Source organism: Gouania willdenowi, chromosome 4 (genome assembly GCF_900634775.1).
Source record: "Gouania willdenowi chromosome 4, fGouWil2.1, whole genome shotgun sequence".
NCBI classification, from domain to species: Eukaryota; Metazoa; Chordata; class Actinopteri; order Blenniiformes; family Gobiesocidae; genus Gouania; species Gouania willdenowi.
Window position 1 is genome coordinate 25,333,518 of NC_041047.1, and position 17,972 is coordinate 25,351,489.

Here is a 17,972-nt window from a genome sequence, read left to right on the forward strand (position 1 = left end):
GGGTTTGTGTTCATTTTAATTTTTTTCTTATTTGTGTAAAAATCTCTGCAATTCCTCATTGGATGTGTGGATTGTGTGATTTCAGAAATCGTTAACTTTTGGTAACACTTTAGTTTAGGGAACACCTACTGTATTAACCATTAATTAGTTAGCATTAGTAACATATTGACTCTCCATTAGTCATTATTATGTACTTATTAAGGCTTTATTCTGCATGGCCTTATTATACAACCAGTAAGCCATTAACTAAGAGTTTTCCCTCAATTACCTCAGAATTATTACTTAAGGAAGTTGTTGTATATGAATTATGATCTCAACATGACCCTGTTTGGACTGTGAGACTGCCATTAAGTTTATGTTAAGGCATTAATATGAATAAGGCCTTAATAAATACTTAATGATGACTAATTATAAGACAATATGATACTAATGCTAATAAGCACCTAGTTAATGGTTAATAGGTGTTCCCTAAACCAGGGTTCTCAACTGGTCTCACCCTGGGACCCACATTTTGCCACGGTCATTCAAACTTTTTAAAAAATTTTATTCAACCAACCAAATTTAGTTTTTCAAAGATGGCTGTTGAAAACGCACATATATAATCTTTTTAAAAGCATAAATCTACATATTTTCCTGTACAACATGCATTTCACAGCATGCCTGTCAAAAGAAATGTTTCTTTCAAAATAAAAAACAAGTCCAACATCAGGTATTTATTCATTTTTGACCAGCTGTCCGCGACCCACCCAGTACAGGTCCGCGACCCACTTTTGGGTCTCGACCCACCAGTTGAGAATCTCTGCCCTAAACTAAAGTGTTACCTAACTTTTTATTTTATTTTTTTACAGAACTGAAGTTTGTATTTAAAAGCGTTTTTTCATTGAATGAACAAAATCAATAAATACGATAAATAGTAGCTTTTATTCTGCTGTTTTTTATTTATTTAGAAAGAGCGATCTCAGGAAAACATTTTACTGTTATTAATAAATACGCAGCTCTCGTCCTGTGCCTGTACTACAGCCACTGTGAGTTCTGAATCAAACTATATCTGCTCTGTTTAGCTGCTAATAGTTGAGCGAGGGGAGATGTTGGCGTCGGGATTCATCGAGGTTTGGCAAAAACTTTAAACGGACACGGCGTCCGTGTGGCTCCGGTTATTCCTTCTGTGCTCAGCTCAACTCCTTCCACTGTGGAAAAGTGAAACTTTTGCAGCAAGCTGACAAAAAACAAAAACAGCTCCATTCTTGCCAGACCTTCACCGAGACAAGCGCGCTTTCCTGCAGGAAAGAAAGTCCTGCTGTCATTAATATGTTAGCGTTAGATATTTTATTTTAATTAACTCTATTAATCCTTTACTAGAGGAAAATAAGGTGCGTTAAAAGAAGTGTTACCTGCAGAGAAAGGGAGGAATGCCTCCCTTTTCACAAACTTTCCCTCAGTATCTAAAAAGTGTTCAGGGTAGAAGGTGTGCGGGTTCTCCCACTCATTCTTATCAAACAGCACAGACGTCAGGTTTGGCATTACAGTTGTCCCCTGCACAAACACAGGATCATCAAAAACGAGAGGAAATATACGGGGCGGAAATCAAAAATACATTTTAAACATTACATCCAGGTGCCAAATATCTAAAAACATATCACTCGGTTTCACATCAGTAGTGGATCACAATTAAAATATTGCAATGATATTTTTTGGCATCTCATTGTAATTAGGTGAGCAGGTTTGTTCTCTAGCTCCAGCCGAAATCCAGATTTTTGATTTAGATTTTTTTTTCCCCCTGTAAAAACAAAAGACACTGAAGTAAATTATTTCAAGTATTTTTATGTAATTAAAGTGAAAACACATTTCCGTGTTGGGAATAAAGTGCAGCTGTAAAGCTTTAACAAAGAATGCTAAATCCCCAGTGGGATCAATAAAGTAAAATCCTGCCCAACCAAAAACTAATCTTTTGGGATTTTTTTAAAGAGAACCTTGCTTTAGAAAAAAAAAAAAAAAAAAACCTCACATTTAAAAAGTTTCCTTTCGTGGGAATACAACAAAAATTTAGGAAGCAAACAAAAAATATTCCTCCTGGGATAAAGACATATTCTTTATGGTCTTTCTATCTTTTTGAACAAAAATTACAAAATAAAATACAAAACACTAACCTTTTGTGGAATAAATGATGAAAAAAAAAAATCTATCCTACATAAATTTTGTTTCTGTCTCACATTTGATTTGTTCATGTACTTCCAAGTGTCTGGCAGTCGTTACAGTAGCTCAGCCTTGGTAAATTGTCTGCATGTTTGGGGTCCGGATAGAGAGACTTGTGCCGTGGTTACCGTTGTATGAACGAGAAAATCGATTTTCCAAATTAGACTTTTCAAAAATCGCCCTCAATAAATAATCCGATTTTTATTTTATACCGATTAATTGCGCAGCCTTACCTTGGGTATTATGTAACTACCCAGCTTTGAGTCCTTGGCGGCCATCCGGAGTCCATTCAGAGGAACGATGTTTCCCATCCTTTGGATCTCGTGGATAACGGCGTCGGTGTAAGGCAGGTTGGCTTTGTCAACCATGGTGGGCTGACGGACCTGTCCGATCACACCATCTATCTCTGCCTGGACTTTCTCTGGAAGGACATATGGCATCATCAAAATATGTTTTCCATATTGTTACTCATTGCACTGTTTTTAGTGCTGATTGTTTCCAAATCCATGATGTAGACTCACCCTGAATATTTGGGCTTTTGATCAGGTAGATGAGCCCCCACTGCAGAGTCTTAGAAGTGGTTTCACTGCCAGCCAGGAAAAGATCCAGACAGCACAGAGCCAGGTTTTCTTCCTCAAAGCCCACGTCATGTACTTCTGTTGTGCTGCCAAACAGCATCAAACACATAGTGAGCTTCACACAAGTCAACATCAATAAGACAAACGTGCTGCTTTCACTACTTTCTCCTCCAAAAGGAAGCAGTCAATGTAATCTCGTGGGTTGCTGGGGTCCAGATCCAACTTGTGTCTTTCAATCTCTGTTCTGATAAAAGCCTCCAGAGATCTGGAGCTGGTGAAGATGTCATTGTGAGGACCTGGGAGGTGTTTCATCAGAGCTGGGAATGCATCGTAAAGCTGTCCGAGGAGAAAACAATAAAACTCATGCATATTTGTAGTGATAATGTTAACACGATAATGTACTGCCTTTATCTGTGTTGTTCTGTGAGTTTTAAACATCCTCCCTAAAAAACAAGTGCTCATGAGACCCCTAAATAACACAAAGCAAAAAGCCTGAGTCCCAATAAAGGTCAGGTGACATTTAGGGCTGAGCGATATGGACCAAAGCTCATATCTTGATATTTTTACACAAACTGGTGATATACGATATAAAGTCTTACCAGAAAGACAATTCTGGTTCAATTTATTTATTACACATTTATTAACAAACAGCTGCACATGGGACAGCACGTGTGAGTGAGTTCTGTAGTGTGGCTTGTTTAGTGGTAGGTCTGGATATGGATGCACTCAGAAATTCTTCAAACTGTGCTTTTCATGCTGTTCTGAGAAGTAGCAAAAGCAGCGACTCCTAAAACAAGTGTTTTAATACAAAGTAAACTATAAAATAAAGATATATTGATATACTAGGCGAGATTGTAATTTTCCATGTCGCCAAAATAGAAAACTCAACATATCTTGTATCTCGATATATTGCCTTGGCCTATGACATTGTACCCAAACAAAATATCGAAGACATTTTACATGAAATGTATTAATTAATCGGTGGTGTCGTGGTTAACACGTCTGTCTGACAGCAGGAAGTTCAAGCCCTGGGCTGGACACTTGTTCTCCCCATGCTTGTGTGGGTTTTCTCCAGGTACTCTGGCTTCCTCTCACAATTCAAAAACATGACTGCTTGGTTGAATGGTATCTCTAAACTGCCCAAAGGAGTGAATGTGAGTGGTTGTCTATGTGTGTTGTTGTGTGATGATGCCCTGTCCAGGGTGTACCCCCGCCCAACACCTATTGTGCGCTGGAGCACCAGCAGCCCCCGAGACCCTGGAAAAAAGGACCAAGTGGGTCAGAAAATCGATGGATGGATATTTTTAAAAGTGAGAATGAGCGTATTTGACCTTAGTTCCCCTATAACAGTGGTTCCCAAACTTTTCACAGTCATGTACCCCTTCAGACATTTAACCTGAAGCCATGTAGCCCCTACTCCTGCACACTTAAAAACATGATGATGTACTGTCATATACAATGTAGCCCTAGTGGCTACAGTGAATTTCACCTATCCAGTTGAGGAATAATATATAATAATAATAACTAGAATATTTGCATTTGAGGATGCTAAGAGGATGCAGGTGCTGGCCTGCATCCTCTTAGCATTTTGATGCGTGATAGATTTTGTAAATCTATCACGCATAGCTGTCCAAAAGCTCCGACTACCAGCAGACCTTAATGTTGGACAGAGGTGGTAAAAGAACTCGTCTTCAGTACTTTGAATGAAAAATAAAGTATTGAAGTTGCTCCCTTACTTGAGTAAAAGTAAAAAAGTACATGCTACTAAATAAAAGTAAAACAAATGTCCTTTCAATAATAAGACGGGGTTTTTAAACCAGCAAATTCCATATCATTTATTTTTTTAAGAACTTGTAGAAAACTGATACATGGAAATTAAATCTGTTTATCCCTTTATGAACAACTGGAGAATTTGTAAATAAAATGTTTCAAGAAAAAAAAAGCAAATGCTCAACTAAACCAAAGCAGCTTTGAGATTAAAATTTTTAAAAACTTGAAAATGTTCACCATAAAACTAATGGACCTGTCTAACAGAAAAAAGCAACATTTTTCCTTTAGCCTCAAGGGAATCATGTTCTCCAGGTTTGTGGAATGGAGACGTGAACTTTTTAGTCCCGATGAGCTGAAAAGCCTTTCACAAGCAGCAGAAGGGCTTGTTGGTTTTGCGCCTTTGTACGTCGTGACATCATCTTCAAAGGTCTTAAAAGTAACGAGCTCATTTTTAAAATTGAAGGAGTGGAAAGTACAGATATTTGTTTAAAAAAGTAAGGAGAAAAAGTAAAAAGTCGCCACTGTAAGTGTTACCCCTGACGTTGGATGCATGCAGACTTGGGCTAACTTTCCCAATTGTCTCCTCAGTGGTCAGTTAAGTTCATGTTCTGGATGTGGACCTTCATAATGTGTCTAAGCTGTGTTTGCATCCTACCAGAGCCCATATGGAACCTTCCAGATACGCCACGTCAGTCAGCTTCTTCAGCATGTTCTGGAAGTACTGGTCATTGTAGTCAAAGCGCCTTCTGAACACGATCATGCAGATGATGTTGGCCACAGCGTTGTTCAGTAGAGGCACTGGGTCAAAAGGCTGACCTGAACACAACAATGACTTCAGTCTGCAGAATCAGGAAAGAACCGATATTCATTATATTCAGTCATTTGTCTTCACCTTCCTCCTTCTCCATGGCCTCCTGCAGATGGAGACTCTCACTGCAGATGTTCTGCTCCATGGAACTGTTGGCCAAAGCAAAGGTACGTATAGTGGCCATGGCAAAGCGCCGCTGTCTCCTCCACACCTTCCCGTTGCTGAAGAAAAGACCTGCTGATGCAGACGAGTGACATCATTGATAAGTTCTTTCTTTGTGAGAATTAGTAACAAAAATAATCTGTGACACACTGTCAGATCCTTCTCAGAACATCCTGATTCATTCAAGTCAGTCAGATTCTGTCATTTCCTACATTAAATAACAATATGACCATTAATGTGCTCATATCAACTTTTAGGATATAAGAGGGCTACGTAGGGATTCAAACCTAAAAGCTGTCAACGTCGTATTATTTTCTTTGTTCAATTTTGCACAATTGTACTTATTAAATGGCTTATTTATTTATTCATTCATTCATTCATTCATTCAAATACATAAAGCTTACCAGAATATTATTTTTCAAATATTGAATATTCAAATGTCTGTTTGTTCTCCAGGTAATAATATTGTTTTTGTTTAAATATCTGTCCCGTTTTTATTATTGTGATGAACTGACAAAAGAAAAAATGATATATAAAAATAAATAATGGCTATAAAGACCCACATCGCCACCACCTAAGCAAACCCAGTTTCTGGTGACGTCTGTCTACTGATTACTTCTGTCATCTCGTATCTTAGATCATATAGTTTCCAATTCCCACCTTAAATATATAAGTTAGTTGGTTAAAGGATAAAGGAGACACCGCCAAAGACCAAAAGGTGTAAAAGAGTGCATTTGTGCCTATTTATTAAATCAGAATGTCTTCTTTTTAATAATAAACAATACTAAACAACACTTTTATGTGATTTATATTTTTATGTTGGATTTATTACAAGCAAAAAAGTGTAAAATATTAACAACAGAACATCAATAAAGTTATTTTTTTGTAGTGGCAGATATTTGTTTTGTTTGCAAATTTAATTTGGAGTAAATTACTTAAATTTTTATCTAAAAAATGCTTCCTTTAAACAACTACTTTAATGTCATGTCATGACTTATTCAACGTGAAATATTTAAAAAATAATTGCATGATCATTTTTCTAATTAGATTTAAATTTCTTGGTTTTAACTTTGTTAATTATAACGCATTGCTCTTTGTTCCCTGTATTTAATCAGTGTATTGACAGTTTTATTGATCTATACCGATATTGCTCGACTTATTTTTCAGTGTTTACTGACTTTTTGGTTTCACCTGAGTTTCCAGAGTAAATCCTGGTCACCATTGGGCTGTAGGGTCGGTCAACAAAGGTTTCAGCCTGTGTTACAATAGCTTCCTTCACCATCTTCCACCCAGACACAAACACAGTCTTGTGTCTTCCCAGACGTACGCAGAAGACATTCCCATAAATATCAGCAAGCTGGATACACAAGCAGGCAGACAATAAGTGGATTGTTCTCTATAGCAGTGGTTCCCAACCTTTCTTGTCTTGTGTACCCCTTGAGCCTTTTTGTCATACCATACCTCACTCATATACGTGTTCATGATTCTACGAAAGTAGAACATAACACAACTGAGTATTCAACGCGTCATTTTATTTCATTTTCTTAAATTTAAAAATTAATTATCAGACACTCAAGTTAAACATAAAATTATGTTGCCTTCAAGGCAATAAAAAAAATAAATCTAAAAGATAATATTATAGTAAATGTTTGTAATATTGTTACTAATATACTATGATTATATTGTTATTAAAGAAAATAATAGATCAAATTAGGAAAAGTAAAAAGAAATAAAAAATAATAGGTAATATAAATAAATAAATACAAAACAAATAATTTACCTGCCTGTGTTATATATATAACTTTTAAGACATTTACCACAAAAGGAGCTTCTTTGAATATGTCCCCTTTAAACAGGCATATAAACTTTAAAAACAAGTCATTGCGCACACGTACTATTTTTATTATGTAATGACTTATGAAATGACTGAGAATATTTTTTATTCTTGGAAATAAATTTGTATTTTTTCCACGTACCCCGTGCAATGTGCTCACGTACCCCTAGGGGTAGCGTACCCCTGGTTGGGAAACACTGCTCTATAGCACAAAGTGAAGATCAAACCACTGACATAAAATGCTTGAATTTCACACAAAATGTTCTGTACTGTGCATCATTTAGTCCAGGGGTCTGCAACCTTTACCCTCAAAAGAGCCATTTTGTCTAATATCAAGCATGCGTATTAAACTAAATTAGCTATATTAAAAAAATCTTTCCCTGCACAAATAAACAGTCAACTTTCTTCTAGAATATTCTTTTCGTTAGTTATCTTACCAGACATTTAAAACCTGGTAAGTTGATGGTCTGTAGAGGTTTCAGGAGGTGACGTATGTGATTTATTTTTAGGTTAACAAAATGTTTTATCATAATTCTATTTGAAGTTAATGTCATTAGTCATCAATGCCCTCTGTAAGAAATAACAATTAGTTTATTTATTTTTTTACGCTATAGGGAGCCATTGCAAATGAGTCAAAGAGCCACATGAGGCTCTAGAGCCGCAGGTTGCAGACCCCTGATTTAGTCATTTTCCATACAAGTTAAGATGTTTTAAGTCAGAAAACAAACTCATCACAAACTTACCTTGGTAAGGTAAATGTGAGGCTGATTGGACTCAATGCTGAAGATGTTTCCTAAAAAGGGGAGTCCTGGTGGTCCTGGAGGAAAGTGTGGTGGATCTTTTTCACAAAGAAAACAAACCGCAATTAGACAGGCTAAGATCAGTGTAAGGATTACTCGTAGATTGAGCCACAGAAACAGTTCACACAGACACATCATGGAGCAGGAGATGAGAAAATGCTGGAGTGATCACTAGTAGGGACACTTTACATCTCTAATTCATTTAAAGATGGCTGACACAGCTTCTTTAGGACTGATCCTCAGTGTGTGACACTGAGTCAGTGCTGCTGACAGAGTGCAGATTGTTGAGAGCACTGAGAGGAGCCTGCAAGAAACATTACACAAATAAATATTTTAAAGTTTAATCAATATTTTAAAGGTAAATGCTACATTTGAAACTAAAGTGAAATCAATGACATTGGATACATACACCATATTTGAATAAAGGTGCAGTTGATTTAAAAATTCTATTAATATAATTGATTTCATATGGAGGTAGATTTGTGTCTTTATTATTCAATTAAAAAAAAAAGTTTACTTCAATCAAAAGTGAATATTTTCATTCAAAGAAAAAATGTGCTCTAATGCAAAAACATTTGAGCCCCAAATAATTGCAATTGAATACTTTTTTCTTTGTTTGAAAATCATGTTTTATTGAAAAGGTTTTTTTTATTGAAAGTTTTTTGTTGTTGTTGAAGTAATCTTTTTTATATTTGGGCCATAGTATAGTTAGTACGTTTGTGTCTTGATTATTCAATCCAAAAATACAACATTTCAATCAAAGAAAAAAAAAGTGCTTTAATGCAAAAAAATAAATTTAGCCCCAAAAAATTGCATTTGAAAACTTTTTTCTTTGATTGAAGTGATTTTTTTTTTTGATTGAAAAGTTTTTATTTTTTTTATTTTTTATTTGAATAATAAAGACAATTTCACAGATACAGATAGAATGTCACTTTTCCAGCTGATGACCCATTTGTAAGCAAAGTTGGAATTAGTCAGTTCAGTGGTACTCGGGAAGCAGCCTTGTAATTGCAGGGTCACGGGTTTGATTCCACCCTGGGTCATCACTGTAGGATGTTGAGCAAGTCGCTTAACTGCTGGTGTTGTACGTCGCTTTGGATAAAAATGTCTGCTAAATGAAGTTGTAATTGTAATAGTTGTTGAAACCAGTCACAAGCAGTCAGTGGAACATCATTAGAGAAAATCTGTGTACACTTAACTGCTCTATAAATATTTTTAGGTCAAAATCACTGAATTTATGCATTGCCTGTTTAAATGAATGTGTGTGACATATTTATATTATTTGTAATGCTTATTATATTATTTGTGACTAGGGATGGAACGATTCACTCAACTCCCGATACGATTCGATTCACGATACTGGGTTCACGATACGATTTATTTTACAAAATGGGACTGTAGACAAATGATGACTGAAAAATATTCCTTTTTTTTGGAGGGGGGGGATACTGTACTATTTTCCTTTTATTTTTCATTGTCAAAAGAATCCCTTGATAAACTATTCAAAACAATGCAATTTAACTAAAAATAAATCTTGAATGAAATAAATAAAGGAATAATACAAATGAAGAAGAAGCCTATTAATTTAAATTCTGGTTCAATTCAAAACTGCATAATAGTTCTTTTTCTTTTTAAAAGTGCAACTGAAAATGTATTTTGTGCCTTAACAATTAAACTTTAAAAAACAAAACAAAAAAAAAAAAAACAGTCATTTTACTGTGTTGAGGTCAAATATTTGTTTAGACCAGCAGAGGGCGCTGGTAACCCAGTGGTCGGTTGGCATGCAGATATTCCACCAGTGAAGAAGAGATGCTATGCTAGCAGACAGAGTTAATAGAAAAACGTGATTTTTACAGATATTCATGTAATATTACAGATATTCTTTCGGTGCTAAAGATGTAAAGAATCATTTATGAGAATGTTTAACAGTAAATGGCGGCCAGAAAGAAAGTAGTAGCAGATTCCGCCCGTCATGTCCGCTTCTGGAAGGATTAATATATAGCGCCCTCTGCTGTTTAAAAAAAGTACTGCGATTCAATTTTCAGCGCATCGATGTGAACCGTGGTACCTATGAATCGATTTTTAACTGCCTTACGATTAATCGTTACATCTCTATTTGTGACACATAAAAGTGTAGTTCAAAGTCACAGCATTGGGAAAAAAGTACCACTGATAGAAGAGGGCAGCACACTTCAGTTCAGAGGAGTGGTGCCTAGTTGTTGGAGGACTGTGGGTTTCGTGTTAGAATCCAGCAGTGAGAAAGCATAGCCACCCCCACCATCAAGACTCCCTGAGCTAAGACCTTAATCCCCAAACTTGCTCCCCGGGCGCCTCCAAATGGACAGTCAACTGCTATTTCTCTGGGAAAATGAGGAAAATACAGATAATAATCTTACTAAGGTAATTAATGAAGGTTAATGTTATTATTAATTCAACAAAAAGTCTGTATGGTGCACTCATTGAAATAGGATAGAGTAGGGCAAGGTAAGATGATATGTAGCTTGAATACAGGCTCTAATTATTGTTCCTAAATGGGTTTGTCCAGGGGTTCCACGGCCCAGGTTTTGTTTGACAACAATCTGAGTTGGATCTACCTACAGTATGTGTTCAGCGGGGCCTAACTGGACAATTTACATGACACCCATATAAATAATTTGGAATAAATAATACAGTTTCAAGGAACAATTTAGTTTCAACCTAGATTCAAATTAGAATCTATGATTTAAATGTAGATCAATTATTTTAACATGTGCTAAGACCAAGTGAGAAGGCCTTGTTGGTCATGACCGCTCTGCGAAGATAGAAGAATCCAGAATTTGGGATTTGCTTAATATGAGAGTTAAAGGCAGAGTTGATATCAAAGATAACAATTAGGTTTTTCAATGTGGTATTGGGTGACAAAGTAATGCCTTTCAAAGATGCTATTTGCTCTGATAATATTGGTCTCTGAGGTGCTTAACTGGGAGTTTCCACTGGATACGTCTCCGCTGCGCCACGGCACCGATCCGGTTTCCGCTGTCCGGTAATCCTCACCGGTTGCCTTTTGAGTGCGCCACGTTGCACTCCAGTTGGACGACTGTGACGTCACGAGACAGAGCAGTTCTCACGATATTTACATAATCGTGCGAGAACGCAGTTAAATGTATGTGTTATAAACACAACAATAAACAGATAAACAGGTCAGTGTTCCTAATGAAGGAGAACATGAAGGTTGGACTCTGGATTTGTCATAGCCACATTTTTTATCAACAGCCAACAGAGAAGAGATAAAACTGCACCAGTAAAACATGAACTAAATCAAAGGTGCTGCAGTTTACAGTGCAGTTACGGTATGAGAGGAAACAATATAGTGAATGTGAATTTGTTTTTACGCAATATGATGTTTTGGTGATGTAGTTACTTGAAATATAATCTGAGGTGTTTTATTTTGAAAAGTAACCTGATATTTTATTGTGGAATAAGTGCTTAATTTCCTGTTTAGCTCAATTTGCTCTGTGGTGATTGATGTGTCGTGCTCCGGTGTCCGCCAAAAATAGAAGTCGTATATCTGGCAGAGGGCACCGAACTACCGCAGCTGGGAAGGAGCAGCGGACCCGGTGAGAATTAACACAAAGACTGAAGTGGAAACAGCTCCAGTGGCGCGGCGGTGATGTAATGCAGAGGAGCCGCATCCAGTGGAATTGGAGGTAAGACAGACTTGATGCTTTTATAGCTAGAGTGTTGCCTCTGATTTTATATGGACAAATACAGCTGTGCATCATCTGCGTAACAGTGACGGTATATATTATATTTCCTGATAATGTTGCCCAGTGGAAGCATATATCAGGAGTATTGGTCCTAAAACTCAACCTCCAGTAAGCACTGAGGAGAAAATAAAATGAACAAAGTGGGTAAAAAGGACCAGTTTTCTGCTCTGCTCTTTTCAGTGTTTGCAGCAATAAGAAGGCTGCACTGAGATCTAACAGAACCAGAAATATTATGTGACTCCGAGCACTATCCAAGAAATGACAACAAAGGTGTGTTGATATTGATGTTATAGATTTATTTGTCATAACTTCACACAACACAATAATTTAGATTTTGTGTTGTCTAAAGTTTTTATTGATTTCGTTCAAAACAAGAACATGAGTTAAAAACAGCAGCAAGTGTTGGAAGTTCGGGACAAACATGCCCAGATTGTGGTTCATCCTGTTTGTCCATTGAAGGTCACATGGGTGCAAGGTTGCATCGTTTAACGAGCTTTGGCCTGAACTTTGTAGGGGTGAGGAATACGTGTAGCCCCAGTGATTCCCTCAGTACTCAGCTCTACACCATCAGGTACAGAAAATAAGAATTTCTGCAATAAGCCCACCAAAAACAAGAAGAGCTCCATTTTGGCAAGGCCTTCTCCAAGACACACACGTTTCCCTGAAGAGGCAGCAAACACAAATTTAAAAGCTGAAGAAGCTGAAGTCTTACATTTTCAACACACTGGTTTATCTGCAACCAAAGTGTTGGGACTATACCTGCAGAAAAAGGCATGAATGCTTCTCTCTTGACAAACTTTCCCTCAGCATCCAGGAAGTGTCCAGGGTTGAACTCGTCAGGACTTTCCCATTCCGTCTTATCAAACAGCACAGAGGTCAGCATGGGCATCAACGATGTACCCTAAAAAAGAAACATCCATACAATAACTAACACAAAAGATAACACTCGACAAAACTCGTGATAATTCACCTTAGGTATGAAGTAACCACCCAGTGTGGTGTCCTTGGAAGCCACCCGGAATCCATTCAGAGGAACGATGTTTCCCATTCTCTGGACCTCATGGATAACAGCATCAGTGTAGGGCAAGTTGGGTCTGTCGGCCATGGCAGGCTGACGAGATTGTCCAATTACTTGGTCAATTTCTGCCTGAACTTTCTCTGATGGAGGAGGAAGAAATATCTTTACAGTTTTGGCTTTCCAATGTGGACTTTTGTAGTCTCTGCTTTGTTGATAATATTATCATTTATTTGTTTTTATCAACGCTAAAATATCCACTTTTTACAGAACTGTCCAGAGATGTTATTTAGCTCTACTTTAATGCACTTTTTTAAGGCAATGGTCGGAGATATAACCTCTGACAGTCAATGGTCAGTCAACCAATGGTCACACGCTCACTCATCCTGATCTAAATACCAGTTTTCATTGTGATTTTTCGTCACTTACTCTGAATATCAGGGTGTTTGATGAGGTAAATCAAAGCCCACAATAAAGTGGTAGATGTTGTTTCTGTTCCAGCCAGGAACAGATCCAGTGAACACATGGCCAGATTTGTTTCTGTAAAGCCCAGCTCAGAATCCTTGTGCTTTGAGAAAAAGCAGACCAGATGTTATGACTGCTAAGTTATATATAAAAACTTCTAACATTTCAAACTACATTTATTTACATTCTGCAACTCAGTTAGGTAGACGTCAATGTAGTCACGTGGATTCTTGGGGTCGAGGTCCTTCTTGTGCTTTTCCACCTCCTCATTCATGAAAATATGCAGGATTTCCCAGATTTTGAAGAGTTTGTTGTGTGGGCCTGGCAGGTGCTTCATCAGTCCAGGAAGTGAATCATAGAGCTGGACATGAAAAAGCAAAAGATGAGAGAGATGATGTACAAAATACAAGTGCTGTCTCACTGGAAGTGACTGATTGGGAGAGGGAAACTTACTAGACTCCATATGCTGCCTTCTAGCTGAACAGACTCGGACAAATACTTCAGCATCATTTGAAAGTGATGATCATCATAGTCGTACCTTTTTCCCATGACCAGTTGGCAAATTATGTTGGATACAGCGTTGTTAAAGAGGCCTGCTGGTTGGAACATTCCACCTACAGAGAAACAGATCACTGTAAGAAAAAGGCCTTTTCTGCTTCTTTAAAAAAAACTTTTTAAAAAATGTGTAAGTCACCGTTCTCCTTCTCTATTGCCTCCTGCAGGTTTCGGAGCTCCTCGCAAATAGAAAGCTCCATTGTGTTTTTGCCCAGGCCGAATGTGCGTAAAGTTGACAATGCAAAGCGTCGCTGGGTTTTCCATCTCATTCCATTGCTTATAAACAGACCATCTTAACACAAGCATGAATAAGTTATAATTATTCTACTGAGTGAAATTAGATATGAAAACACTGAGAGCTCTGTAGACCTGATTTTCCCGTGATAATCCGATCAACCAGTGCACTGTGTGGACGATCCACAAAATTCTCTGCTTGTTTCACGATGGCTTCTTTCACCATCTTGAGGCCGCACACGAATACTATCTTATCCTTGCCAAGGCGGACGCTGAAGATATTACCATACTCTTTAGAAAGCTGTGGATACAAACACAGAAACTATTACTTAAAAAGCACAACTCAATACTTATTTACTTGATTTATTGAGGTTAGACTCAAAGCGTTTTATAGAAACTACTAGTTTTTCTCTCAAGTTCTCCACATAAAATTATTATTTAAGATGTAGGAGATTCTTTAATGAGGTTTAAGGAAATCATGCACAATTTAAAGGTTGTAATAGCCTTTTAGTGTTTGTGCCTAAAAGCACATTTTATTACTAAATGTCTGATAATTTTGTATCAAATGTGTTTTATGTAGGCTGATTGTGATATAATATGATATGATACCTACCTGTATTACACCTGTGGATGTATTGAAAGTAGTCAACATGTATGAAATTCATACATGAAAACTCATATTGTTTAATCTACTTTATTTACGCGCTTTGACTCTCGTGTACAGCCATTGTTCACATCAGTTTGTTGCACTCAAGCCATTAGATTTACAAGAATATCCATTAACTTAATTGTTAATATATGAAATTTGATGGTGTCTGTATTTAATCATATCAGAAAAGTTATCTTTTGTAGCAATAAACACCAATATCTCCTAAAAACCTACTAAAATGAAATGTACTGCATGACTGTACCTTGGTAAAGTAACGATATGGATGTTTGCTGTCCACACTTAGGATGTTTCCCACAACCGGTAACGCCAATGGTCCAGGAGGGTAATTTGCTGGTTTCCTGTATTTGATGAAATCTGCTAACAAAAGGAAGAGGAAAACAAACAAAAGAAGCCCCTTGAGGTCAAAACTCAGCAATATGTCGTAGAGCCACATGACTAAAGAGAGTGAAAACAAGATGCGGTTGTCTTTCTCCTGTGAGTGAACCCACACAGTGAGGGCAAACAACTGTAAAAACAATATTACAGCCGGTCTTAAGGTTGTTGCATAACAAGCTGCAAACCACACCTACTTCACCCTTCACTGACTTATTACCAGGACCTGCTCTGTTGGGAAATGTAACCTTATCCAACATAAGCTAGTATTATATTAGTATATACTGTGCATGTAGTAGTATATTAATATATATTATAATCCTAGTATATAGGACAGAAACCAAGCTGAGTAATGATGCACTTTTAGTCTATAACCTTTGAAAAAAAACCTTTAAAGACAAATAATTATCATTGTGTGAATAAAGTCAACCTCAAAACTGGCACGTTATGCGTCAGTGTGCTGGAGTTTGGACTGTTTTGCAGCCGACATGATGACTTGCAAAATAAATGCAAAAAAAAAAAAAGGCTTGAATAAAGCTTGAGTTGCTGCTCATTCTGTACATGATCATTAATGCTGTCCTAGAGGATACAGAATGCATGTTAGAGCTAAGTGTTAAAACTAAGAACATTAGTGAATACAGAAAAAAGAAATCACTGTTGAGCCTTGTCTGCCATTGTTTTTCAATACAGCCTAAGCCTGTTGGGGATTGGATATCACCTCACCTTTGTCCACCTTTTGGAGGTGTACTATATCGTGTGGCTGTAAACCAACTGAAATACTAGAAATTCAGGTAAAATCTTTAAAGTAAGCTTTCAAAATCTACTACATTTCACTGGCTTCCTCCTTTGCTTCCAACAACCGACAGAATGACGTTAGATATTTAGATGATAACAAAAATAAAGTGTGTTTTGACATCTTTCTATTTGCATCAGTGATAAAATCCCCTTGTATTTTAGACACAGTGTCTCCTCTGCTGGATCAGACCACACTCGCCAACCTTGACCTAGAGATAGTGGCTGTCACCTCTATTATCAAATAGGTATGTTTTTGCTTAATGGTGTACACGGTTAGTGTTCTCGGAACAAGCAATGTACAATCAAACACTTAATGTGTTACATGCGCTTCTTACTATTGAGCAATGTGTATCTAATAAAGAAGGCTGACGTCCAGTGTTTTTCAGTGAGACAGATATGCTACTGCAATAAAATGAAAGATGAATATGAATTGATAACTGTATTTGAATGATTACCCTACATGTTTTTATTAGAGTTAATTGGACTTAATTCGAAGCAAATTGTGGCACAAACATATGAGGTTGATATTACAATAATAAGTGAGTTTGAAGAGAACTTTTGTTACTGCCTCATTAAGGCAAAAAGTTTGTTTATAACTGTTGCGTGTGTATTTGTGGGCAGGTGATTCAGGGATGGGCTTTTCAAGGCAAATTTGTGGTTGATCTTATTTGGAGACATTATTTTTGCCCTGGTTGAATAATGGAGTCCAGTCAGAGCATGATGATTTTATAAAAAAAGATTTATTATAAACTATATGAAAAAGAGTACAAAAAAGGAGAGTGTCCCATCCTGTATTAGGAAGGGCTAAATGAAAAAGAGTACAGGATTGTCCAGTGGAAGTGGAGGAAGGCTGGCGCCACTGGTATCTGTCCTTGATAGTGTGTGTGCGTGTATATCTGCATGTGAGTTTGAGTTTGGCCTTCAGCAGAGACTGTGAGTTGCTGGCACTGTGGATACAATACAATCTGTACTGCTAACCGAACATGACTCAGCTGTTCAAAAGTGGAAAGAGTAATGCAGTCATCATGTATTAAAACGACAAATTGTAGACATGAACACACATTTAACGAGATGATGATGAATATAATAATTGCCATAACAGGCTGATTAAAGGGTAATTACAGTTAATTTTAATTGGAAGCTCCTGGACCAGCAGGATACTGCTAAATTTTTCATGACACTGGGTTCAATCAAGGGCTACTAGTTCAGCCTTCTCACTATAGTGTCTTATTTCTGGCGTCTAATGGACTGGGTTTTGCGCCCACGTGCTATACCTTGATGACATAATCATCCACATTAACACCAGGGAGGAAAATGTCTGTCGTGTGGCAGCTGTGGGTTCATTAAGGCAGGAGGGACTCACGGCCAGCCTGAACTGTGCAGTTCGACAAAAGGAGGTACGCAGGGCCGGCGCGGCCATAAAGGCAAACTAGGCAATTGCCTAGAGCGGTACTCTCTCAATGGCAGCAAAACGGGACATTGGACAAGTGACGTGAGTATTTTCTTGGGGAAACACAGATGGGAAGGCTCGATCATTTTGTGAGCACACTGATAGGCTGAAGAATGTGTCACTCAAACACACACATTCATGCTACACCCCAGCTCTCAAGAGCCAATGGCAGCATGGCTTACTGACATGAAGTTTGAGTGCCTGAAAAAAGAAGAAAAGATGTATGATCCAAAGATGTAAGCCAGCATCGGTGACATTTGTTGCAAGTAGCATGTGTAAACGACCAAAATTATCCTGTTGTGAAAACAAAAAGAGAAAACTTTTAAAGGAGCAAGCATTACAAAAGTAGAGGGATTCATTATTTAGATATATTGATTTCACTTTAAGGTGTGATTTAATTGCTTATTAGTTGCTGTTGATATGTGCTTGCTCATATTTAATGCATGTGTTCGCTTCACACAAGAAAGTGGTGTAAAGGCTGGGTTGGGTTGGCCAATGTGCTGTCAGAATTCTGCTATAAATATG

The 17,972-nt window shown here is 37.4% G+C and overlaps 1 protein-coding gene and 1 pseudogene across 1 annotated transcript; both read right to left on the minus strand.

The window, feature by feature from the left end:
* Positions 1 to 1,101: 1,101 nt before the first annotated feature.
* LOC114461869 (cytochrome P450 2J6-like) lies at positions 1,102 to 8,280 on the minus strand (annotated as a pseudogene).
* A 3,886-nt stretch (positions 8,281 to 12,166) lies between these two features.
* On the minus strand, positions 12,167 to 15,340 carry LOC114461864 (cytochrome P450 2J2-like). The gene is made up of 9 exons (XM_028444334.1): positions 15,072 to 15,340; positions 14,296 to 14,461; positions 14,066 to 14,218; positions 13,825 to 13,985; positions 13,556 to 13,732; positions 13,336 to 13,474; positions 12,862 to 13,049; positions 12,651 to 12,792; positions 12,167 to 12,552 (listed from the first exon to the last, which is right to left on the minus strand). Exons 1-9 carry the CDS (start codon positions 15,261 to 15,263, stop codon positions 12,377 to 12,379), a joined length of 1,494 nt encoding a protein of 497 aa, XP_028300135.1. The 5' UTR covers positions 15,264 to 15,340; the 3' UTR covers positions 12,167 to 12,376.
* Positions 15,341 to 17,972: the final 2,632 nt, after the last annotated feature.

Bases quoted from the DNA above. Each gene is read 5' to 3' on its own strand.
- LOC114461864 (XM_028444334.1), bottom strand. From the start codon at position 15,263: ATGTGGCTCTACGACATATTGCTGAGTTTTGACCTCAAGGGGCTTCTT. The intron at 14,219-14,295 runs GTCTACAGAGCT...GCTTGTGTTAAG, and splicing joins GATTATCACGGGAAAATCAG to ATGGTCTGTTTATAAGCAAT. The intron at 13,050-13,335 runs GTAAGTGACGAA...CTCCTCCATCAG, and splicing joins CAAACACCCTGATATTCAGA to AGAAAGTTCAGGCAGAAATT.